The 27,359-nt window shown below is 28.2% G+C and overlaps 1 protein-coding gene across 14 annotated transcripts in view; it reads right to left on the minus strand.

The window, feature by feature from the left end:
• The window catches only part of LOC119612621 (TLD domain-containing protein 2-like), a 68,015-nt gene that overhangs the window by 19,215 nt on the left and 21,441 nt on the right, over positions 1 to 27,359 (minus strand). The window contains exon 1 of one of the 14 annotated variants that reach the window (XM_037968447.1): positions 20,759 to 21,274. The exons of 11 other annotated variants lie outside the window; for them this stretch is intronic. In XM_037968447.1, coding sequence (XP_037824375.1) covers positions 20,759 to 20,812 — 54 coding nt within the window. In that variant the 5' untranslated portion in view covers positions 20,813 to 21,274. Of the gene's footprint in view, positions 1 to 3,263; positions 3,373 to 8,511; positions 8,856 to 20,758; positions 21,275 to 27,359 lie in introns of those variants that run through there. 2 more of the 14 variants (XM_037968445.1, XM_037968450.1) reach the window with 2 other exon arrangements.

Raw genomic sequence — 27,359 nt, forward strand, 5'->3', positions numbered from 1 at the left:
GTGTCAAATATAAAGGGGATTTTTATTATTATAAAATGTAAGTTTGTAATGAGAATTCTTTAAAAAGTACCTAGGAAACAGCGAGTACTCCTTTTGTATATTAAAGTTAGCGGAGTTTTCAATAGATTTATCACCTTTAGCTGTTCCTAATGCATGCAGCAATTAGGGATTAAACTAAGGACATAACTTTTATGAAATTTTACAACTAAAACTGTCTCTAGATCCTTAAATGAATGGTGCATTAGCTGTGGGTTTAGTTTTAACCCTCTGAATATGGAACAAGATGATACTAACAAATCTATGTGAATTTTGCCATTTAAAGCTACTTTTACATTATACCACAAGTAATATGATCTGTCAAAATATTGTGTAGAAGAGAACAGACGGGATATTCTAAACGCAATGTGTAATGAAACCAAAACACATTGATAGAAAATAGGGATGGAAAATTTGACAGTCGTATGGCTCTTTAAAAAACAATTTTATTCAAAATGTCATTGCAGTCTGACCTAATTTCGAAAATCTCGGTAAATGTTCCTATTTAAGTTGAGATCACAAAGTTTTGAATTCATCTTTATATTCTGGCATTAAATGCAGATTCCCATAATTGGATTTCACTGAATTAGCTTTCTATTAATATTAATATTTAGTTGCTTGGGCGCTGAAAGATCGACTACTGTGTATCGAAATCTTTATTCAAAAATCAATTCTATACATTAATCATGGAACGAGATCAGTGAGAGTTACTTCCCTGAAGGGTCAACAAAAGTTTACTTCCAAAGTAATACGAGAATACGTAGATTTTGTAGATTGCAAAAGATACCTCTAAGCACATATCATTATTTTTATCCCATAAAGTTTTTAAGTTCAATGCGGGAATTTAACATTCTATAGTGATCTTAAGCAGGAGTTTGTATTCAATCTTGCTGACAATCATATAAATATTGAGAATTGGTTCTAATATGATTAAGAAATCGAGCCACTCCTGAGTCTGTTAAATTGAACTTCAAATAAGCCTTTCTCTCCCAAGAATTGTCTGGAAAGTTTTCAATTGTACGTGACATTTATGTCCAAGGGAACTTTGGTTTCTTCCATTTTAAGATTTCTTTATTTTAAGGCGATTCTTTATCCCGAAGTATTACAGGGTTTTGCTTTAAAGTCTTCGTTTGTTTCTGCTCGTTTGTTTTGATTTAGTGGATTAGCACTTTTATGAGGATTTAAACAGACAATTAACGTTTCATAATGTTTTCGGATGATTGTTAGGCGTAATTTGGACTTAATCGACTACGATGCGACATGTTGACATAAAATATCACAAGTTTATTGCGAGTGGCGAAAAATCCACACTTTGAATATCTCTCAGTAGTTTTAATTAATACTTTCTTAACTTTTAATTAACATTTGTAATATTTATAGGAATGATTTTGACCAAAAGACTGACCTAACGTGGTCCTCTAATCTAGTAGAATATTCGTATGCTTTAGATCAGTGCTTTCATCCAGATATCTCGACTATGAAGTACGCACCGACTACGCAAGCAAGGCCGCTGATAAAGGCATGACGGGCTTCTTTCCGAAATCAAAAATCTTCACGTATGCCGTAATATGGGCCCAGATACTGAAACGATGCGAGTTGAAGGAACACTTAGTATTTCTTGCAAAATCCGAATCAGGAATCCAATTCGCTATCACAACTGATTTGTTAGCTTTTGAAGGCTGATCTTGCCATATTTAGAATAATTCTTTCGAATTTCAGTAGTGATCGTGATCATTATAAGATTGATCAGTTTTCCAACAGGCTATAAAGCCTACAGTAATATTTCCAATTTAGAAATTCCAAGTCGTTACATGGACCATATGCGATAAATCGACTAGGAAATACAGACTAAAGGAAGATGAGAAGATCGAAATCTGTCCGAATGGTCAATTGTTAGTCCAGCAGAAACTGTTCAGACCGGTTCATAATTGGTGATTTATGAAGAGATAATACTGATCACATTGCTCTTGTGGAACTCCCTCTCAAGTCTTAATTTCCCAAAAAATTTAGGAAATTTTTATAAAAATATTAATTATAATTGTGATAATATGAAATTTATTGCTATGTTTTGTTTTTAAAAACACAACTTAAATTAAACTGTCCGAAAAACGTGCCTTTAAATTGATAAAGAAGAAATTTAACAAAAAAAAAAAAAAAAAAAATAATGTTTTCATAATTATTTGCCTTGAAGATGTTCCAGTAAATAAATAAATTATAATCTTAGAACGAGTACAAAATAAAAACATTTGTCAAAAAGTCACAGCGTCATAGACCTTAAGACATTAAGGCACACACCTAGAGATTTTATTTAATAGGGTGATTTTAAAATTTTTGATAATAATTTCGAAAGATTATTCAAGTGCTAAACAATTTTTAATATACTAAATAATAATTTTATGATGAGGGGATTTTTTATTTAGAAATTATCAGCGAGGAAATTTCACATTTGATAGTAATCATTAGAAAATGGTTTTTCTAAGGCCGATATAAATCTTGAAATCGGTAATCAAAGTTCGAGGAATTTAATTTAAATTAAATTTTAGCAAAATTTGTATTTTGTTTTAATAAAAAATTTACTTTTAAACTAAAAATAATAAATGACACTTGAATTGTTAAAAACTTAAGATTATAAAAAAGCAATATTAATATTTAACTGATAATCTTTTAATATTTATTAATAATAAAACAATGACAACTACAAAAAAATATTATTTCCTAATTATGATAATAAAATCAATATAAATTTAAGTATTAGAATTTCTATTAAACTTTAATAATTATTTATTAAAAATATTAATTAAAATAAATCATTGATAACATCATATTTTTTTTTAAACAAAATGGCGTTAGACTTTCGTCATTTTTTGATAGAAAAACCATTAAATATGAGTGCAAAGTGAACTTTATTTTGTTTTTAAAATTTGTGTGTGTTTTTTTTAAAGACAAATTTTAAAATTTATTTTTATACTTCAAAATTGATTAAAATGTTTTATTATACGCACTAATAAAAATAATGAAAAAAATATGATATGATAATAAATCAAATTTTTTTATAAATTTTATTGCTGATAAAACAGATACTGTTATAAATTTGTTTGTTATTTAATTTTAATTTATAATAAATTTTTCATTTTTGGAAAATTACCCACACTTTCACTTGCTCTAGTTAACAAATGACACAAAAACGATTTTTTTTAATTTTTTAACAAAATTAAATATTTTTTTACCTTTTGGGCAGTTTGTATAGCTGTGGTAAACATTTTCTTTAATTTGTTATTAAAATTTTAAATTTTTTTGGTATTTTTTTGCTTTTAACTTCTTAACGTTTATTATAAGACTGTTGTTATATTTATTAAATATTTTGAAATTGTCAACAAATCTTTGGTTGTTGGTGTATGTTTGTTACATATTTTATTGCAATTGTAACTAGTTTAATTGTTGTTGTTGTTGTTGCTGTTGGTAATCAACAAAACTATTGCACAAAATGGTGTTGATTTGCATTGAGACTTTGGTATTTACATTTTTTTTGTTTTGGTCTCATTTAGACATTAAATTAGTGTTGCCAGATGTTGGGGAAATTTTGTCTTCTTGGCCATAGGGATATGTCAAAATCTATAACATTAATAAACTTAGTACATAATACCTATATTTGAATTATTATTATTTTTGTCATAAATCAGTTAATTTTAAAGCACTTTTTGGCAACACTGTTTATTTTTTACTATTTTCCCGCACATATTTTGTAACCTAATACTTGTCACATAAGTTTGCTTTACTTTGTTTTACCTCTGATCAGCTGGCGCAGACAACATTCGAATTAAAAGAACATGTAAAAACACACACAATTTTCTTCGAACCTCTCGCTCTCTCTACTTATAGGCTAAACTAATATGAATGAAGGTTTTTAGTTTAATAAGCTTAGGAATCGTATAGAATGTAAAAAGTCGATAATTTGTGCAAGAATTCAAAAAAAAGTAAAACCAAACTAATTGACAAAATGACGTGTTTTATGAGGAATAAAACAAAATTAAAGTGCTCTAGATTTTAAAGTTTTTTTTTTATATAAAACGTGTCGCTCAATAGTTTCTAAAGCATAGAATAGAATTTTAAGGTTTTCAAGATTTGTTTTGAAGTGTAAATTAACGACATTCGGAAAATCGATTTCGTAATTAAAAGTCGAAAAATCGGTAAATAAGAAAAAATCGATCAAATAAACGATTTTGTTCATAAAATAACGAAATAAATTCAAAAAGTCTAGAAATTCCCAAATTCAAAATTGGGGAAAAGTCGACTTTTTATAAATTCAAAAAGTTGACTTTATTCCATATATTTTAAGGTTCTACGAATTGCCTTTTGAACAACCGAAAGTTTAAAAAGTCTAGAATTCCAACATTGGAGAGGTCGAATAGTCGACATTTAATAAATTCAAAAAGTCGACTTTATTTGTATCTACCTCAATTTCAAAATTTTAAAAGGTCGAAAAGTCGAATTTTTATAAATTCCAAAAGTCGAATTTTTAAAAATTCCAAAAGTCGACTTTATTCCATCTACCTCTCTTCTATGAACAGAATTTTTATACAAAAGTACGCTATTTTGTCCTAACAAAACCGATAAGTAGACCATCTTGAAAGAAAAAAAGTCAAGTGATCGATTTTGTAAATAATAGACGAAAACCAATCAAAGAGTCAAAGTCGACTATTTTGTCCTAACAAAGTCAAATAATAAATTTTGTGAATAAACGTCCAAATAAGTGGGATAAGTTCGTAAAGTTGAAAATTTCAGAATTGAAAAAAGTTGGAAAGTCGACTGTAATTACAAAAAGTCGACTTTTCATAAGTACCAAAAGTTGTAAAGTCGACTTTTTGTTTCAATTATAGACAATGAAAAAGTCGTCAAAAAGTAAACAAAGTCGATAAATTTCAGAAAATGTTGGAAATGCCGACAGTTTAATTATGTAAAACGCAGAAAAGTCGACTTTTCGTAAATTGCAAAAAGCCGACTTTCTGTTTCAACTATAGATTCTCGCGGTAAATTAAATAGGGTTTTTGCCAAAAGGCGTGGCATCACTATTATCATTAAATACCGTTAGTTGTAAATCAGTGTTGCTAACTATACCTAATAAAAAGCTAATTTTTATTATCCTTTATTGATGCCATATTAATACATTTACCCAAAATTGACATATAAATATATATTTATGCCCAATTATAGTAATTGTAATTGCTCTAAATTAAATTAATTATTAACAATTACTGTACGCACCACACAAAAAAACTTAAATCAAAATTTATTGAACCGCAAAATAATTAAAGTGTTTTTTTTTTATAAAACAAGTGTTTTTTTTTATAAAACAAATGCTTTTGTTAAAAAAATGTATTATTAAAAATAACTACAAAAACGTCTTTTGTTCTAAAACAATTCATTGAGGTTTATTAACTTACAAAACCATCATTTTGTTTTAGAGACAACATTACAATTACAATTTCTCAACAATTTTAGTTAATAAACAATTAGTCACAACATTCATAAATAACATTTAAAATGTTACTCGTCACTTATATTTAGTAAAAGTATGTGAATAGAAAAAAGTTAAATGAATTTTCGTGTTCAAATATTTCAAACATTTAATTAAAAACAATTAAACTATAAAATCATTAATTAATTATTTTATTATTAACAAATGTTTTTTGTGTTAAGCTGTTTTTCAAAATGAATGCAAAAATTGCATGATGTCTCTTTAGAAAAAAATAAATAAGCAAATTCTATAGAAAATGATCAGCTGACTTTTAAATATTATAGAGAAAATCGTAAATATAATTTTTCTTTTGAAAGCTTTTAAATTTACAATAAAGTCATATTTAATAACTGAGTACACAAAGTAAACAAAATTGTTTTATTTATTAACAAATAAACTTTTTTGTAATCAAATTTTCACAGATTTTTTAGGGTTTCCACTTAAAAACTAAATATTGAAAAATCTAAAAATCATTTTGTAAAACATGTTAGAGAACTTTATCTTAAATCCTAGGGTTTTATACATCTTTCCAAACATTGTTTCTAATTGTTATTTATATAAATAATATAAAATTAATTTACAATTAAAAATATAAAAAATTGTTTTGCTAACAAAACAATAATAACATTAATTTGGTTTAAGTTAGACACAGGTTTCATATTAATATGTTATTAAATTAATAACAAAATACATATATTTGTAAATGTATAATTTTGTTAATATATCATATATTTTTAATTACCCTCTAATCGAAAACATGAAGAATATTGAAAATATTTAGGTGCATTTTTCATAAAAACAAAAAGTCATAAAGGGTCAAGAATAATATGATGCAATTTTTAAATAAATTGCATATTTAAATATTTGACAGCAAAATATTTATATTATGACATTTATTGTAAATAATATACATAATTTATTATATTTTTAGAAATTATAAGAATTCACCTTTAACATGTTTATGGGGCCATTGATTCTTAGAAAAATCTAATCTGTAAACAATATATTTAAGCTTTTATTACTTTAAGAGTGTTGACATCACTGCATTCAAGCACAAACAGTGTTGCTTAATAAAGTTTTTTGTAAAAAAAAAACAGTTAAAATGTAGGCAACACTGTTGTAATTGAAAATAAATAAGTAAAAATTAATCTACTTTTTCCTACAATATAGTTAATATTTACCGACTTCCTTAAGACAAAACTGTCAACTTTGAGTTTTCTACAAAAAGTCGTTTGTTCGAAAGTCGATTTATAAAGTACCCGAAATTATAAACAAATACTCGTTACTATCACAAAATTCTTTTAAATTTAATTCAAAATAAGTTTTCGGTTACTATGTGTAAGCATTTTAGTAATTTAAGATATTAGGGCCTTTAGTTTAAGAAAATTTTCGAAAATATTGCTTACAAATTTTTAAATTTCTTGTCATTTATCATTTCTTTGAATTAAGTATTTTAATCTTAAACAGTTCTTCATTTTTAAAGCTTTCTATAAAAAAAAAAAAATGTAATAACTTTTTTTAAAAAAAATTTAATAAAAATAACTTTTTTTGTTAAAACCATTAAATCAAAAGAATTTAATTCAAGTGGTAGCTATAACATGTGATATGAATAAATATTGAAATTTTATTTAATTTAGTTGCCAGCAGAATTTAAATTGTGTACTTATTAAGTATTAAAATGTTTAAATTTATAAAAAAAGTAGCAAAAATCATGGTTCAATTCCTGCATAGGAATTTATAAGAATTAGCTGTCAAGAGTGTGAATTATAGTTTTGTGTATTTTATTGAAATTCCTGTGATATAAACAAATAAACAATTTAATTTTATTTTTCCAAAAAAAAAAAAAAAAGAATAATAAAACAGGCCAAAAAATTTTTAACCTGGAGACCAAAGCATACATTTCTAAAAGATTGAGTTGTGCTGACTCTGAATCTGGAATTTCTCCATCACATCCAGTTTTTGAGATATCGTGTCATTAGAATAGAAAAACATCATATTTATATCTCTATTCCAAATTTATTCCAAAAAAGGAATTTTTCAGTATTTATGACACGATATCTGAAAAACTTGATATAAAAGAGAAATTCTGTGTCCAGATTCGGATTCAGTTTAAAAAACTATACTTTGGTCGCTAGATTAAAAAATTTTTCTTTCGATGAGTCTAGTGACCAATATAAGGACAAGTCAAATGACTAGTGTATGGCTATTGACTAGTCCATTGAACCGCCTATTGACTTGTCTATTGATTAGTGTATTGACTTGTCTATGGCTTAGCGCACTAACTAGAACTAGGATTGGTCTACAGACTTGTCTATGAATTAGTCTATTCAATAGTCTATGGACTATTCCATAGTAGACTATTGTCGATGGAGCAGTCTGTTGACTATTCTGTGGACTAGTCCATGACGTAGTCTATGAACATTAGTATGTTCTAGTCTATTCGTCTGTGTAAACATCAAACTATAAAATTCATGTGGCATCCCCGCATAAACAATAACACTTAAAGTGTGATGCCAATAATACAAAACAATACTTTTTTTGTAGCGATTTTTCTATGAGACATTTAACTAATATGATTTTTTTTAATTTTACATTTATTTGCATCTTAATATCAATTGACTCATAATAGTTAAGCTAAAAATAGCTTAATTGTTAAGAACAATTAAAACAGCTACTGTTTATGACAGTACTTGTGTACAACAATAAAATAGATAAAATAGATTTTTAACTAAACAATCAATCAAGTAGCATTGTTTATAACATAAACAACAAGATTAGTTAGTGTAATACCACAACTTGTTGAAAAATATAAACAATAAGAAACCGATGATAACCGAAAATAAACAAATATAAAGAACCACTTGTTTACAACAAGAATTGATAAAAACAAATCAAGTGTTTTTTTTTATCAAGGGGTTTGACCACCAACACCACAATAACATTTCGAAAAACCAACTTACCGTTTCATGCATTTCACCACTCTCATCCAATAAACCCTCAAGGGTTTCATCGTTTTTAACCACCGAAGGTGATAGAGGTGGTGTAGGAGCACGATTTTTGCCAGCCAACATAGAACGAGGCAAAATAAAACGTCCATAACGTAAATAAAGCCAACGACCCCATTTACGACCGGCCAAGGTAAAACCAATGGCACAAACACAAAAGGAAATAAGGAGCCACATTTTAAAGATTTTACAATTTCTTTTAGAGTTTTCACAAGGAAAAGGCAATAAAAAAAAGAAGCAACAAGTGTTTTTGTTGTTGTTGTTTTTAAAAGTAAACAAACACAATGTTCCAATGGCAGCTGGGAAAAAAAGCTTTTTTAATTATTAAAGAAAAAGCCGGTTGTACAATTATTTACAAAGTACCATAAAAGCTTTTTTTAAATTGTTGTGAATGAAAAAGGTAAACAAAATCCAAAAAAAAGCTTTACTCTTCTAACAGCTTTATTGTAGTTATGCTCTCATTCTGCTGCTTTTACTCATACGACAACTTGTTTTCTAGTTTGTTTTGTGTTTGTATTCTTTTTTCTATATTTTGTGTATGTTTATTTTGCTTATCTCATGTTCTGTTTCGTTTCTTTTTATAGTCTTGTGACTTGTTTTTCGTTTTTACTTTAGTCTTATTCTTCTTTGATTAAATGACGTTTAACACACAAAAAAAAGTATTTATCAGACACAAAAATTGTATGCATTTAGAAAGTTGTATTTTATTCTTTGTTTAAAGCAGTTTTTTTAAACAATAACACTTCTTATTCAATTTTTTATTGAAAAATAACAAATTAATATTTTTTAAACAATTTTTTATAATAAAAATCTGTAAAAAACACTATTGATTGTAAGAATTTTGTGCTCCTCTTTGGAGTGCGTGCTGACAGCTGAAAATGACTAGCCAACAGCCAGTTGGCTGTCAATAATCAGTGGGTTTGTGTTAATGTGTGAGTGTGTGGTAAATGTCAAATTATCCCAAAAAGCTTTTTTTAGTTTCTATTAAAGTAGAATTATAACAAAAGAAAACTAAAGAGAAATTCTCTTTTAATTTACTCTTAAATTCTTAGATTCTACTCTTTTTCTTTTCAATTTTGAACAAATTTGCAATTACATATTATGTTTTATTTTTGTTGTTGCCTTAAGCAAACAAGATTTTTATATGCGAATTCTTTTCATAGCCATTCCTTTTTTATCCAATTTATTATTATAACCATGTGAGTGTATGCGCCTAGCTAAAGTTGTTCTGTTGGCATTTACTACTTTTATTCCAACATTCTATATAGGAATTTTTATTACTGGTTTCACAAAATTTTTCAACACAATAACAACAAAATAACCAAGCAACCGACCAACAACTTGAGTAAAAAAGTGGTTCAATATTTTAGCAAAAAACTTATTAACTGGTTTGTGCTTATTTTTAATTGTTTTTATTAGTGCATGGGAGCAAAGTTATAAACAGAGATTGCTTTAAAAAATATTAATTTATGAACCCTATTATTTAGTCTAATTAATTGGTTGGTAGAGATGAGTACAATAGCTTTAAAGAAAACATGTTTTGAAATCCTAAAAAAAAAATTATTTGTAACAATTTTGTTCACTTGGCGTATAATTAATATTTGTTTGTAAAGTATTTCATACTCCCCAATTCCAGCGTAGCAGCAATTGAAAGAATATGGCAACATTGCACAAACTTTAACGTTTGCGTTGCCAATTATGAGGAGGTAAACGCGGGGTTTTATTGTTTTTCCTTTTAAGACATAAAATTTTCAATTTCTGAAATTGTAAGAGCTTTCACTAAAGTTCATGGACAATTCTATCGACTAGACTATTAAGATGTACATATATGAACTACTCTTTTGACTAGCCTTAGAATACTCTATTGACTATTTTATCGACTGCTTTATTGACTAGTCTATCGATTAATAGATTGACTAGACTTATCTTTAGATTAGTCTAGTGAATTAAATATGGACAAGTCAATTGACTTGTCAATAGCATATTTATGGAATAGATTGACTAGACTTATCTTTAGATTAGTCTAGTGAATTATATATGGACAAGTCAATTGACTTGTCAATAGCATTGACTAGTTTATGGACTAGCTTATTGTCTAGTCTAAGGACTTATATATTTATTAATCTATGGACAAGTCTATCTACTAGTCTATGGTTTTGTCAATTTTCTAGTCGATTGAGCAGTCTGTTAACTACTCTGTGGACTAGTCCATGATCTAGTCTATGGTGATTTAAAGTGTATGGACTAGTCTATTGAAAAACCGACGATTAGTCGACTGATTACTCTATGACATAGTATATGGACTAGCCTAGAGGATAGAATATAGACTGGTATATGGACTGGTCTATTGACGAGTCTTTTGACTTGTCTATTGATTAATTAATGGTCTAGTCTATAGATTAATCGATTGCCTAGTATATTACCTATTCTATGCGGTAGATTATGTACTAGTCTATTAACTAGTATATGGACTAGTCTATAGGGTAGAATATGGACTAGTCTTTGACCTACTCTATTGACATTTCTCTTGACTTGTATATGGATTAGTCGATTGACTAGTCTATAGGATAGAATATGGACTAGTCTTTGACCTACTCTATTGACTTGTCTATGGACTGGTCTATTGATTGTTTTTTGACTTGTCTATGGATTAGACGATTGTCTAGTATATTGTCTATTCTATGGGATAGACTATGAGTAGTCTACTGACTAGTCTATGGACTGGTCTGTGAATAGTCTATAGACTAGCAGTTTAATCTATTGACTGGTATAGAACTAGTCTATTGATTAGTCTATGGACTAGTATATGGTATAGACTAAGACCTAGTCCATCGCATAGTATATAGACTAGTCTATTTATTAGTGTATTGACTGGTCTATGGACTATTAAAGAGTATAACATTGCAAGAAACGCTCAACAATTACGAGAGTTGCAAATTTACAAGACCATTTCATTGCGAATACCTCAAACCAACGTCATAATCATTATATTTTTCGATAAAAAGTATCACTTTTTTGACATTTAAACCGCATTCTATAAAAAAATTTAATTGCCTTCTTTTGTGGCGAATAACAGATATTATATTAAATTTATAACTAGAGCATGTTTTTCTAATTAATTGTATTAAATTATAGTTATTTTTGTATGATTTACTTCATTATACACAAATTAAGAACCAGTCCCCATGGCAGCAATCACCTTATTTTTAAAAAAAAATTTAAAATGAAATAATAAAAAACCATAACATAACGTCATAATTTCATAATATTTGTTTAAAAACAGGTTCATTAATAATAAAAAAAGAAATATTTATTTAATAACAAAAGAAAGAAATAGGGGATTAAAGAAGAGGGAAGTATAACTTTATTTAAATAAGAGGAAAATTTTGTTTATTTTGTTAAATATTTTTGTTATAAAATCAGTTTACTATTATTAAAAAATTTTAATTAAAATATTTTGTTTTAATTTTTTAATTAATATTTATTTTAAACCTGAATTCTTTTATATAATTCCTGTTATTTATAAATAAATACAAGAATGTTTAGATATGAAAAGAAAACAGCTGTTTTAAAAATTCACTTGCATGTATGTACAATTTAACTGTCAGAGATTGCAGCTTTCTAAACACAATTAAAACGTTAAGCGCCAAAGCATCTGTATGTATTTACAATTCTTTTTATGTAGATTTAAACAAAAAGATATCTGGAACTGATATAGGATATTATAAACTAAATATAATTGGTCACTTTATCGTTCTCTGCTGCTGTTTCCCAAAACTGTTAAGAATCCTAAATGCCACTGTGTAACTAACCTTCCCAATTGTTAACGTTTGCTTATTCAGATTTTAAATCCAAACTTAACCTTTCGCTTAAAATTTCCATTCCAAAAACCAAAAATAACCCACATTTTATTAAAACATAATCTTTAAGAAGTAAACAAATAAAAAATTAAAAATTCTTGTCTTCATTTGTAAACAATCAAATAAATTAAAACGCCTTTAAGTAGAGTGAAGTATGAATGAACAAAAACAATAATCGCCAATGACAAATTCCAGCAATTTCCAATATTTTAATATGAGACGACCAACCGACCACAAGTACACACATACAATTTAAATTGTTTAAATAACAAACAGCAACAAAATCAAATATTTATTTGAATAATTGTTCAAAAAATAAAGCCTCAAGTGTAAAAGTTGACACTTTTTCAAATGTTTACATTTGTAAAGTGAAAAGTTTAGAACAGTGAGTGTCAGAAAAATCTTTCCATTTAAAAGGCGAAATTTTTGGTTTTTATATTTGTTGTATATAAACCACAAAATTTCCATATAAATGTTGTAAATTTACAACAAAATATACAGAATTGAAAGTATAAAAATATTGCATCGTTGCAACTTTGAAAATGTTTTGTAAACAGCTGAGTTTAGTATAGTAAATATTTATATACAATTTTGATTGCAAATTACCGATATTTGGATTGGAATTGTCATATCATTGCTTATTTACAACCCTTACAATGGCTTGCATTAGCGTAGTTTAAAGTTGCAAATACAATATATAATTAGCTGTATACACAGTGTTGTTTAAATAGTCAAATAGACAGAAGTGCACCATTGCATTAATTTGCAATGTAAATGGTTTGGAAACAGCAAAATTTAGTATTGCAAATGTTCATGTATAATTGCAATTGCAAATTTAAGATGTTTGCTTTGTATTCCAATAGTAAAATATACATGATTGAGATAGTCAAAGCATTGCTTATTTACAACCTTTACAATGAATTGTAATAGCATAGTTCAAAGTTGCAAATTGTGTTGCAAAATTCATTGTAATTGTTTTTCTTAAAAAAATACACGGAATTTGAATTGAAGCCATTGCAAACTTGCAACACTTAAAAAATTTCGTAGTTGAGTGTTGCAAATGAAAAATATGATGAATAATTTTTTCTGTAATTCAAAAGAATTGATTGGTATTATCAAGGCATAGCATCTTTGCAATGGTCTTGCTAATGGTCTTGTAAAATTACAATTTAAAAAATTTGGAAATGTTTTCTGCAATTAAATAACAAGACCTAGTATTGCAAATTTCAAATCATTGCGAAATTACAATACATAAAAAGACTTACAATAGCGTCAGTGGTCTTGCAAATGCAAAATGTTTTTTCCTTGGCACTTTTTAACTGAATTGTAATCGTTATATCGTTCCTAGTTTGATAATGATGACGTTTCCAAAGCATTGCTTTTTTGCAACACTTTAATTAGTGTAAATCAGTCTGGATAAAGTTAGAAATTACCTTGTTTTTTCTTGCAGTTTAATAGCAAAACTCATAGTTTTGCAAATGTTATATCATTGCAACTTTGCAACACATAAAATGAATTACTATAGCTTTGCTCAACAGCACTGAGTCTTGCAAATTTTACATATTATTATTTTCCTTTACAAGCCTTCAAAAATTTATACTATATTGAAATAGTCACAACATTGCAAATTTGCAAGACTTAATTTAGCTTTTTTGCAATGTTTATTGAGAGGGAGGGAGAGAAAGTGAAAGAGAGTAAAAAATTTTGAATGCTTTCTTTGAATTGAAAATTTTTTTTTTAAAGTTTTGCAAATTTGCAAGGTGGTGTAAGTTACCTTGACAACAGATATTATTATTGAAAGTGTCAATAATGAAAAAAAAACTTTACTTCAAAACTAAACTGCAAGTGTTTTTCTTAAAAATGATTATCTTAACAACAATCAAGTGACTCATTCTCGCCTCTCCCTACTACTCTACTTACAATATAGTAAATTCATTTTTTTCAATTTTATTTGCTTTAAATTATGTTATGAATTTTTGTAAAAAATTTCCCCCAAATTCAAGATTTTTAATAATATTTACTTACAGACAAAAGTCAATAACATTTTGTTAAATATTTTGTTTTCAATCGAGTAAATATTTTAATTTTTACTAATCGTGCATGCAGTTTTAATAGTTGGAGGATTGGTTTTTTTGGTCACACATATAAATGTCTCGATTTGATAAGATTTTTATTGACTACTGGGCGCGCGCATTGTTTTTGCGTTGCCGTGTTTTCTGCCAAAGTGGTGGCGACTTTAATCAAGTCACGTTTAACACCTGACTTACATACATTATTACAAGCGGCATTTATTACATATTAATTTTTCTACAGTTTGATGGTGATATTTTCTTGACATTTACGTCGTACCAGTCTATAAATGGTGTAAATATATTTTGGTTTGCCAATTTTGGCTTTAAGAATTATTTTGTGGAAATAAGCGTTATATAATTGTTTTTTTTTTTATGAAAAGGAAGGTTACTTATTAATGGGTTTTTAATAATATTGTGTAATTTTATGTTTACTTGTGGATTTTTTACTTCAGAAATACATAATTGGTAATAGGTATTTTAAAATTTTCGAACTTCTCTTTATTAATTTTAATGAAGTCGGCGGCTTGTAAAGTATTACCGGCGGCTAGCCGCCAATTTGAAATGTCTCGACTTTTATCTCTGTTCGAGTGTTCCAAAAAGACAATGGAGTGACAAATTGCAAATGTTACAAGTTTATAATTCTTTTACATTATGTTTCTATCCCTCTTTGTCCCTAAGTGCTGTTGCCGAAAGATCAGAGCCATCTTACTTATATGAGTCTTAGAAGGATGTGACTACTATGCCAAAAGATTCCCCCCGGGGTCCTGCTACCTCTATGAACTTTCCTCATCTTGGTATGTTTCTATCACTCTCTGTCCCTGGGTGCTATTGCGGAAATATCAGGGCCATCTCACTTAAGTGAGTCTTAAGAGGATGAGGATGCTTTGACATGGTTGATCTTGGTGGCAGAGGCAGCTCTGCGATTAGGTAGAGGCATAGTTGGGCATAAATTGAATTCCTTGGGACTATGAGATATAAGTTCCTTAGGACTAGGACAGGGGTCGGCAAACTTTTGAGTCTGAAGAGCCAAAATTTACAGTTTACAAAACATGGGTTTTAAAAGAGCCACAAAATGTTTGTTTATTAAAACATTACAAATACTTTATGAATTCACTTCAAAAACATATTTTTTGTTTAATTATCTACAAGACTTATAGATTTTTGACTACAAACACTTTTAGAATTTTTATGGGTCATTCGAATGCGATTTTTAACACTTGTTATATAAATATATAACAGTTTATTAGAGTGGAGCGACAGTGATATAATTAGGCAGCAATCGAGATAAAATTTTGCACAATTTTTTTTTTATACAAACAAAAAATTTACTGTGATGTATTGCAGTCATTGAACCATAATTGACCAACCCCAATTCAGAAAATTACTCTCACGATCATAATTGACTTAAGCAGTATAGAGGCAAAATTCGACATAAACAAGTTGTATAAGAACAAAAATCGATCTTCCAAATTTGATTTTAACACTCATAACTGGCTTAATAATGGCAATTTTATGAGAAAATTCAACACAAACAGGAACAAAAATCACTTTACCAAATTTGGTGACGATCGGCTCATAATTGATCCTACCCCCCATATTAGATCCCCATTAGAAAATGATCCTATCGCTTTTAAGTGACTTAATAATAGCAGTAAGCGACGAAATTCGACACAAACAGGTTTTATAGGAACAAAAAATATCTGTACCAAATTTAATAAGGATGGATTCAAAATTGACCCTTCCCCCCATATGGAGTCCACTTTCGAAAGTTCCGACATACAACAGGTTAAAATACAAGTATAGTGATGAAAATCAACACAAACAAGTTTAATAGGATCCAAAACTTCATTACCAAATTTTGTAAGGATGGGTCCTTAATACGCTTTCTGGTCCCTTATTTATAGGCAACAATTTTATGTCAAAAATATATCAATCTTTCATAGATCACTGTCATTAAAACGTGCAATATATAAAAATTTATAATTTTTTGCACCTTTTTATAAAAAAAGATTAAAGTTTTGAGATAGACTAAGTTTTTAGTATTTAACTGTATCAAAATTCTCCACATTATTAATTAGTTACTATATTTTAAATTTCCAAAATATATGTTTTAATTCGAAAAACACGAAAATTTCGGAATGTATGATCATGATTTACATCTTATCTAATGACACCTGGTAGGATCACTGATATGATACCCCATTCGTTTATAGGGAACTTTTCAATTAACACTTTAAAGAATTAAACATATTCTTACAATATTAACTTGTACATGGAACAAATTCAATGGGAGTGATAGGTTTGTACGGCTTTAGAAAGCTTGGATCATAACTTGTTGTTTAAAGTTTCAAAAATGACTCTAAATTTTCATTTGTTAGTTGGCTTTTTACCTAAATCTTCCAACATGCTTTTAAACTTTGACAATTTTCCACAACACAAAGCTTTACTTTTTAAATTGATCAACTGCATTTCTAGAGATCCAATACCAATTTCAAATGGCTCAATGAGGATTTAATCTCAAATGTGCAATTGTAGGGGCAAATAAAAGCAAGGAAATGAGCGAAAAGCTAATTGTGTTCTTTCTTTCTCACTCAAAAAGTATTTGTTTTTGTTTTGTTCATGTACAGAACGATTAAGCAAAGTTAAAAAGTTTTGTATATTGTAGAAACGTTTGCGAAGTGTTTTGTTAGTTTTAATACATTGCTCGTTAATCGATTCGGAAAGGTTTTAAAATATGTACAGAAATATTTTTTTATAAAATAAATAAAATTTGTGTATGAAACTAAAGAGCCACAGCTCCACATCCAAAGAGCCGCATTTGGCTCGCGAGCCATGGTTTGCCGACCCCTGGACTAGGACATTGAGCGCCTTCATAAGGGCTATGTGTGTCTCCTTCTTATTGTGACTACTATGGCAAAATATATTCCCACCGGGGCTTGTTACCTCGATGGGCTTCCCTCATCTTGGTATGATTGCAATCCGGAAAAAGAGGCGCTATCAGTACCTCTAGTCTGCCGGAACTATAAACTGGTGGTGTCAAATATATCATCGGTCTTTCCTTGGAATAATTTGACATGAGGTCGAATTCTGCGATCAGTAGCTGCTGACTAGTATGGCAAGAAATTTCCTCCTGGGGCCTGCTACCCCGATGAACCCTTATCTTTTCGTGTTTGCAATCCGGTGTAAAATAGGTACTACCAGTATCTCTAGTCTGCCGGGACTAATAACTGGTGGTGTCCAATATATCCTCGGCCTTTCTTTGGTACCTCTAATCTACCGGGACTATAAACTGGTGGTGTCAACCAGTAGCCAGCAGTGCAGAATTTCAGAATTTGTCTTGTCCGGGTAATTTCATATTCCCGCAAAAATTTTACAACTAACCTAAGTAATTATAACGAATTAAACGTAAACCCGGTTATAAATTAATCGCTTCTACTATATTAAATAACTCACACAGTTATATTAATTTAATATTTAAAACGTTGAACCATCTTTGACCCACTTAATAAAGTGTTAATGTCAAGGTTTATGATGTGTTTTGGTTTTAACATTTAAAACTCTAGATAATTAACGTTTAAAGTGCGGTTAACTTGGTTTATTTTCAAAAACAACCAACTGGTGTGTGTGTGTGTGCAGCTGTTGGAATATTAAAGTTATTAATATTTTAATAACATTTTATAAAAGCTACAGAATTATTTTAAATTAATATTTATAATGAAATTGCTTTGGTCGTTCCAAAGTATTTTCTCCCTAGAGAGCTAAGAAACTGACATTAAACTAGTTACGTGATTGGTCACTGGGAGATAAGAAAAGGAGATTTGCATTTAGTTTAGATTAATCTAGAATATTTAAGAAAACATGCCATAAATAATTTACTAAAATGTTCCCTTAGGTTTAATTGAAACCTATTAAATAACCATTTAAATATTATAAAACTCTTTAATCTTCTCTAATATTACAACAAATTATCATTAATTTAAAAATTTTTTTAATGAAATGTTTTTTCTTTATATTTAATTAATTTAATAGCCCAAAAAAAAATTCACAAAATCGTGATAAATTTTAACAAAATAATAACCTCCTTAGTTAAACGTTTTTCTTAATTAAATATATTTTTCTGTTTTTTATACAAATTCTAATAGAAATTTTATTTTAATTTAATTTTTTTTTTTCAAATTAGAAAGCGGCAAGTAAGTAACTACTGACTGCATTTAATATCTTTTAAAAGTTTTTGCATGTAAAAATTTCATGAAATTGTTTATAACAACTATATTATATAATAAATTAAAACAAAAAATAGCAAAACAAGACAAAACATTTAAAATAATAATAATTTTCAAGATAATAAAAGTAACACAAAAATATTTGCAATAATCAAAACATATGTTGAAATGAAAAAGTTATAAAACATTTTCTTTAAAAAATAATAATTAAATGAAGGTTAAATATTAACTTGTAATTAATTTAATTGTTTTTAGTTTGACAAATTGTGGGAACTATCTTAGGTCAAAAATGTGTTTGCTTGTTCCTCTGTTCCACTTATTCCTCTGGTTTTATAAGGTGCAGTGTCGCACAGTGGGAGAATTTCGAAAAGAAAGATAAATATGTAAATCTATCACTCCTATCGCCAATCAATATTTTACCTGAAATATGTTCCATATTTCACATTTTTTGTTCACTAACTTTTTTGACGTTAAAAAATTTGCCCTGTTGTGAAATTTTTCGATAGAATTTTGCAAACAATGAACAGCTGTTTCAAACAAAATCAACTATTGTGATTGAATTGTTCACGGCAAGTTCACAATAGCTCTTTTATTCGAGTTAGGAGGTTCTTAAATCAAAACACTGTAAAAAGATGAATCCCTAAGTATGATCAAAGGTTTCATCGTGCAATCCTTAGTAACTTCTGGGAGTTTCTTTTTAGACAATTTGACAAAATCTGAAGAAGGTCCTAGGGAGAGTGTTTCTTAATCTCTTCTCTTTCAACGATCTAGAGAAATATTAATGTCTTATACATAATTCCCTAAGTATTCCGAGATCGCTGTTATAAAGTTATTCCATTTTGAGGGAATGTGACAAAATGCTTCATCTACATGTGTGGAGAATGTGGAAACTTTGGGACACTGTCTCAGCCTTGCATAAAAAAAGAAGAATCGATCGAGAGTGTTGCGGATCTTTTCTCTTTCTGAATATATATCTCGAAGTCGCTTTAACCAAACGATAATTACTTCAGAGACTTGCCATTAAGAGAGTGAAAAACCTCTGCGTTTTCCAGGGCTCTTAGTGGTTACCTAGAAATTACAGGAGTATTTCTCTTTTCGATCAAGAGTGTATCTTTTACAAAACGCTTCATTTGCCAAAGCTCTGATGGGTTCGTTGAACGAGTTCCGAAAAGTACTCACTGTTCGGGAGAGAATGAAAAAAATGTCATCATTTAACACAATGTTATCACCTTATGTGAATTCACCTTGTTTACAATTAATGGTGAATATGACTTCTTAGTTGAATACCTTCTAATATTTAAATTCAAGTTTATGGTTAAACGATTCCAAACGAATCGTTATGGTAGCAACACTAACAGCAATATTTAGCAGTAAATTATAAACACAGATGCGTTTTGAATAATTAACGAATCAATTTAACAAAAACACACAACTATATTTAAAGAATTTTGCAATAAAAAATATAAACTATTGATTAATTATATTTTATTGTTTAAATATAATAAATAACAAATGAAAGATTTAAAATTAATTACTTTTTTATTTAAAGACATGTTAAAATAATTATTGTTTTTTAAATAAAACAACAGTTTTAGAACTTTTTTTAAAAAATTTTTAAACAAATTTTATATTTGTTAGCCGCAAACAAGCTCTTTTTTGTTTTAAACAAAATTAAATAAAATTAAAAAAACAAAAAGATTTTAATTTATGCCAAACTTTCACTTTGTTTTAATTAAAAATTTCTTTAAAAAAATTAGATAATTTTTAGCTTTTTAAAATATTTTATTAAAAAACTTGTGTTTGGTTAAAATTTATTTCCACAACTAAACAATTGCTAATAATAATTCTAACAAAAATGAGAATTTTAGGCCAAAATGCACACAAAAACACATGTGGGCTTTTTCTTCACTTTTTTCGCGTTTATTTTTAAATAAAAATTAAATAGAAAAAAGTCATTAACATAAATAAAATTAAATAAGAAAAATACCTCTAAAAGACATAAGAATAGCAAGAACTTGATGATTTGTTTATTTTCTATTTCTTTTACCTTTTTCTTTATATATTTGGCAATTTTTGACAGTTTCTTAGATTTGGCGCTCATTTTGTTAAGTTGTTGTTGTTGATGTAATGAGGTAATGTTTATTAATTTAAATTTGTAAATATTATTTAATTGAATTAAATAATTTAGGAATATATAGGTTTCAAACAAATATCACAGTTTTGAAATATAAACTTTCGATTTTAAACTTTTCTTAAGCAAATTTTTTAATTGTTTATTTTGTTTATTTTTCAAAAACATTAAATTTTTTTATTATTTAATTTTTTTTATTTTTCGTTTTTCAAAAATTTAAAATTAAGTCACATTTTGTCACAAAATTTTGCTTTTTCTTTTTTATAAAACTTTTATTTAGGAAAATAAAATTAATTTTCTTTTCTTAAATTTTATTATATTTCTGTCAAACTTAAAAACGCCAACAAAAAGATCTACATGAAACGCGTAAGAAGCACAAGTTGTGACTGCGCATAAAATAAATAAATTGTTGGTGGTTGTGTGCTGTGCTGAGCTGTGGAGTGGTTGGTTGGTGGTGCTCTGTCTAAAAGAAACTTGGCTCAGTTGTATGTATGTTTGTCTGTCTGAATATCTGTCAATTTTTATTTTTTTTTTTGTATTGAATATGTGCTGTGTTCGCTGTTCGGCTCAATTCAGTTCAGTTTTTTTTTGTTTTTATTTATTTTCAAAATTTCTTTGTAGTTGATGTTTTTGCTGCCGCTGTTGCGGTTTTTGGCTTGGCGGGCGTTTCATTAGATACAAATGTATTTGAAAATTTCAACAACAGATGCCAACTGAGGCAAAAAAAAAAAAAAAATTGAAAGTAGCCAAACAATCAACACACATGTAAACACACTCAAAGATCATCATCGCCTTACCGACGACCCCTTTACAATTGATTTATTACAATGCGAATTTAATGAAGATGCACCTAAATTATTCTACCAACTACATATAGAAATACAAACTCATTTATTTGTACTATATATGTTCGTACGATGATGTTATTGATCGTAATTGATCGTTTTGCCAAGACGACAAGAGTAATGAGATTTTTTTTTCTAACCGTTTAATTATAAATCATACTACCCCTCAAAACAATTAGTTGGTTCTTTGTTTATACAAGTTATATTTGTAAATAAATTAATGCATGTAATTAGATATAAGCTTAAATACAATATAAGCATCAAGCGACAGACGTTAAAAAACAACGTAATCTCACAAAAACAATATTATTTTGAATGAATTTATCTTCGAAACGAGTTATAAAATATCTCCCAAGATAATTATCTAAATCAGATTAAGCTTTTTGAGAATAGGTAATAGATCCTATCGAAAATAAGTAACTCTGTAACTTGTTGGTGGAATTCTGTAAAGAATACATCGTTATTACGAATAAAAACAACTATTGTGAATGAATAGTTCTGGGAATATTCATGGTAGAAAATTTTTGCCTATGGAACATTTCCTTCGAAAGACCGACACTGCGTTTGCCTGAGACTACAATGGTTCAAGGCTATAGACAGGTCTGTAGTCAAGACTTTACACCGACCTATGGTCAATACTATATAGTACACTGATCTATTGTCAAGACTATAAACTGATCTATACACAAGACTTTAGACTGATCTATAGTAAAGACTATAGACTGATCAAGACTATAGACTGACTATAGACTGATCTATAGTCAAAACAATAGACTGATCTATTGTCAAGACTATAGATTGATCTATAGTAAAAACTATAGACTGATCTATAGTCAAGACTATAGACTGATCTATAGTCAAAACTATAGACTGATCTATAGTCAAGACTGTAGAGTGGTCTATAGCCACGACTATAGAGTGGTCTATTAGCCAAGACTATAGAGTCGTCTATAGCCAAAACTATAGACTGATCTGTAGTCAAAACTATAGACTGAGTCAACCCTAAAGATAGGTTTATAGTTAAGACTATTGTAGACTGATCTATAGGTAAGACTGCAGTCAATGCTATAAACTGATCTATAGCCAAGACTATAGAGTGGTCTATAGCCAAGACTATAGACTAATCTATAGTCAAGACTATAGGCTGATCTATAGTCAAGACTATAGACTGATCTAAAGTCAATACTATAGACTGATCTACAGTCAAGACTATCTGTAGTCGAGACTATAGGGTGGTCTATAGCCAAGACTATAGATTATCTATTAGCCAAGACTGTAGACTGATCTATAGTCAAGACTAAAGACTGATCTATAGCCATCCTATAGATCTATCTATAACCAAATTACAGACTGATCTGTAGCCATGACTATAGACTGATCTATAGTAAAGACTATAGACTGATCTGTAGACAGGACTATAAACTAATCTGTAGTCAGGACTATAGACTAATCTATATATATCTATCTGGTCTGTAGTCGAGACTATAGACTGATCTATAATAGTCAAGACTATAGACAGATCTATACTCAATATTATTTCGATTGGAAGCTCTACTCTTTTTCATGTGAAAATATCCTGTAAATATTTGAACCCCTTCGAATCATCGATTAATCAAAACTGACAACATGTCGGAATCATGTCCAAAGTCTACTTTACTACAAATCGTGTGACACAGGCATTCACACTATTGATGAGTCAAAGTCACTCAGTCTGCATTATAATGTCTTTGCACGTATATACTATAGAATTTGAAAAAAAAATGAAAATTCAACATTTGTGTGTCTTTATCGTCTGCAGCTCCATTGTAATTGTATAGATTCATTGTGTGTTAATTATTTTCAATAAAGACATCAGCAAATTTTATTTAAAGAATTAAATAAGATTGACATCTAGCTAATTTAATATGATTTTTCACACCCTTTTTAAATGTATCAATGGTTAAACAAAATTCACACTTTTCAATAATTTAAACAAAAAATCGTATTACTCATAACAACTACAATTAGTTTAGAAAGGAAAAAACTGATGAGATTTATAATAACTTGTGGTTAAAAGAATTATTAATTAAAAATAGTTTACAAAAAATAAAATTAACTTCAAGTTATGAGATACAAGAGATAACAATGTAAAGAAGAGAAGGTTTGTTTTTTAACATATAATCTGTGACCTGCCCTAATAGTATTGTCATTCTTTTTACTTAAACTTTAATTGAGTGATGGGTGTGTTCTCAAAATCAAATGTGATCAGTCACTTTGGTTTAAAACTGAAATTCTAAACAATAAATTGAAAAAAATTAACAACAATGATCATTATTTATTTGGTTAATTACATGAAATTAACATGCTTACGAAGCGTTAAGTAAATATTTTTAGTTTATTGAAAAATTTTTGTTGAAAATTGCAAAAAAATGTTTTGCACAATTTGAGATACAATATAAATAATTATGTAGGTTAAAGGAAGAGTTAAGAGTTAACCTAAGAGAGAGAGAGAGAGAGTGATAAACTAATTGCAAGGAAAGTGATTTAAATCATTTGGAAATTAAGCAATAATTGAGTTAGAGTTAACCTAAGAGAGAGAGAGAGTGATAAACTAATTGCAAGGAAAGTGATTTAGATCATTTGGAAATTAAGCAATAATTGACACTTCAATTAACTAGTAATGAGAGTATATCTGGAGTGATCTCTTCATAACAGTTGAGACATGCAAATGATGATCTTCATTTTATCGTTTCTAGGTTCTTCTTTTTGGATAATTCTAGATTTCAAAATATCAAATGAAAATCATTGAAGACATGAACTTGAACTTTAACATTAATTAATTAGAATTTGCTGTCGGACTTTTAATTAAAAAAAATCAACAATCAAATATGTCTATAGTTATAATTAACGCCGATCATAATATTTGTGTTTAAAAAAGAGAATTTAAACAAGTTTTTGTTTTAAAAACTTCCAACCGGATTATCTATTAAAAATACAATTTTTGCTGATCAACAATTGCTTTTGATAGAATTATTTTAATCGGCATTTTTTCGCTGAGCTGATCTTCCTGATCTTTTGTATTTTAAATTAAACAAATTTTGCAATTTGTTTAAAATCAATATTATTTGATTAAATTCAAATTAAACAAAATTAAACATGATAACAAATTAAAAACGAAAAATGTTTTTCATAAAGAAATTTGCATTATTTTGTTAAACAAATTGCTGATAAAAATTAACAAATTGTAAATTTATTTTAAATTAATAGCATAATATTAATTAAATTTCAAATATGTTTAATAAAAATTTAATAATTTAAATTTTAAAAATAGTTTTATTCAGTCACTTTTTTAACTAAACCAAGTGACTTTTTAGAGCTGGTTTTTTTTTGTCTAAAAATTTAAAAAATTTCTTTATATAAATAACCACCATCTTAAAGTCAAACTTGTTTTGAAAGCCCCAATTTAATGGCACGTTCTATTTATATTTAATATTTTGCTCGCAAAATAATTCACAATTTATAAGCAACGCGCCACACAGCAGTTTAAATTAATACTGTTTTTTTAAATTCCAATATAATTATGTATGTTTTTTTATACATAAATTAAAACTTAAAAATTCACTTAAATAAGTTTCCTACTGACATTTTTCTATCATATTCAAACTTTAGCAAATTTGTCAACACTTGGCACAATAATTATGAAATAATAAGGAAATAATTAGATATTTTTTATGAAATTAATTGATAAACAATTTACTAAGGTTTGGTGAAACAAAATTTGTGTAACTAGTAAACCAGTTTTTTGTAAAGTAGAAACTTGTAACTCATAAAAAATCGCCGGCCCTGAAGTTTTAAAATGCATTTTTTAATTTAAAATATGAAAATGTTTTCAGGTTCATTGGAAACACTTCTAACAAGATTTAAACATTTCCAAAATATACTTTAGCTCGGACTACAGTCTAAGATAGACTTTCGACTATTAACCAGGCTATACCCTAGACTATAGTCCACACTAAACTATAGTCCAGGCCATAGTCTAGACAATACTCCAGAATATCGACTGTAGTATGGCCAAAGGCCAGAATGTAGACCAAACAATAGCTCAGACTATAGACTAGACTATAGTCCAGACTGTATACTAAACTATAGACTATGGAGAAGACTATAGTCCAGACTAGACTATAGTCCAGACTAAAGACTAGACTATAGTCCAGACTAAAGACTAGACTAAAGTCGAGGCTATAGACTACATTATTGTCTAGACTATAGACTAGAATAAAGTACAGTCAATAGACTAAACTATAAAAGAAACTACAATCTAGACTATAAACCAAAATATATTCTAGAAAAGACTATAGACTAGACCAAACAATAAATTAGAACTGGACTAAAGGCTAGTCTATAGAATAGTCTAGTCTACAGTCTTGTCTATAGTCTAGTTTATAGTCTTGTCTATAGTCTAGTTTATAGTCTAGTCTATAGTCTAGTGTATAGTCTAGTCTATAGTCTAGTCTATAGTGTAGTCTATAGTCTAATCCATAGTCTAGTCTATAGTCTAGTTTTTAGTCTAGTTTATATTCTAGTTTATAGTGTAGTCTATAGTGTAGTTAATAGTCTAGTCCATAGTCTGGTCCATAGTCTAATCTATAGTCTAGTCTATAGTGTAGTATATAGTCTAGTTAATAGTCTAGTCTATAGTCTAGTCTATAATCTAGTCTATAGTCTAGTCTATAGTCTAGTCTATAGTCTAGTTTTTAGTCTAGTTTATAGTCTAGTCTATAGTGTAGTCTATAATCTAGTCTATAGTCTAGTATATAGTCTAGTTAATAGTCTAGTTAATAGTCTAGTCTATACTCTAGTCTTAAGTCTAGTCTATAGTTTAGTCTATAGTCTAGTCTATAGTCTAGTCTATAGTCTAGTCTATAGTCTAGTCTATAGTCTAGTCTAGTCTAGTCTATAGTCTAGTCTATAGTCTAGTCTAGTCTATAGTCTAGTCTATAGTCTAGTCTAGTCTATAGTCTAGTCTATAGTCTAGTCTATAGTTTAGTCTATAGTCTAGTCTATAGTCTAGTCTATAGTCTAGTCTATAGTCTAGTCTATAGTCTAGTCTATAGTCTAGTCTATAGTCTAGTCTATAGTATAGTCTATAGTCTAGTCTATAGTCTAGTCCATAGTCTAGTCTATAGTCTAGTCTATAGTCTAGTCTATAGTCTAGTCTATAGTCTAGTCTATAGTCTAGTCTATAGTCTAGTCTATAGTCTAGTCTATAGTCTAGTCTATAGTCTAGTCTATACTTTAGTTTATACTCTAGTCTATACTCTAGTCCCAACAGGGTTAAACTTTTCCTGATACCATTCAACATTTCCCATTAAATTTGTTTTAATCTGTAGGTGGTTACTCTTTGAAATTTTTTTGGCGCATTTGAAACAGAAAGCAATAACATACATAAATAAATCGTTCACTTTTTCTTCAACGTTTGCAGGAAGTTTTTAAATACTTAAATATGTATGTTTGAGTAAATGTGTGTATGTGTGTTTGTTTGTTTGTTTGAGTTTATATCATTTGATTTCTCCTTCCAGTTTAAACTGCTTTGACATTATCAATAATTTTCAATAACAACATCATCACCAATTGATGGCGAAACACAATTTAAATGCGTTATAATTAAACAAGCAACAACAACAACAAAAATA

The sequence above is a fragment of the Lucilia sericata genome, unplaced genomic scaffold (assembly GCF_015586225.1).
Source record: "Lucilia sericata isolate MDLA Ls3-8-SP2 unplaced genomic scaffold, ASM1558622v1 Contig001769F_arrow, whole genome shotgun sequence".
NCBI lineage: Eukaryota > Metazoa > Arthropoda > Insecta > Diptera > Calliphoridae > Lucilia > Lucilia sericata.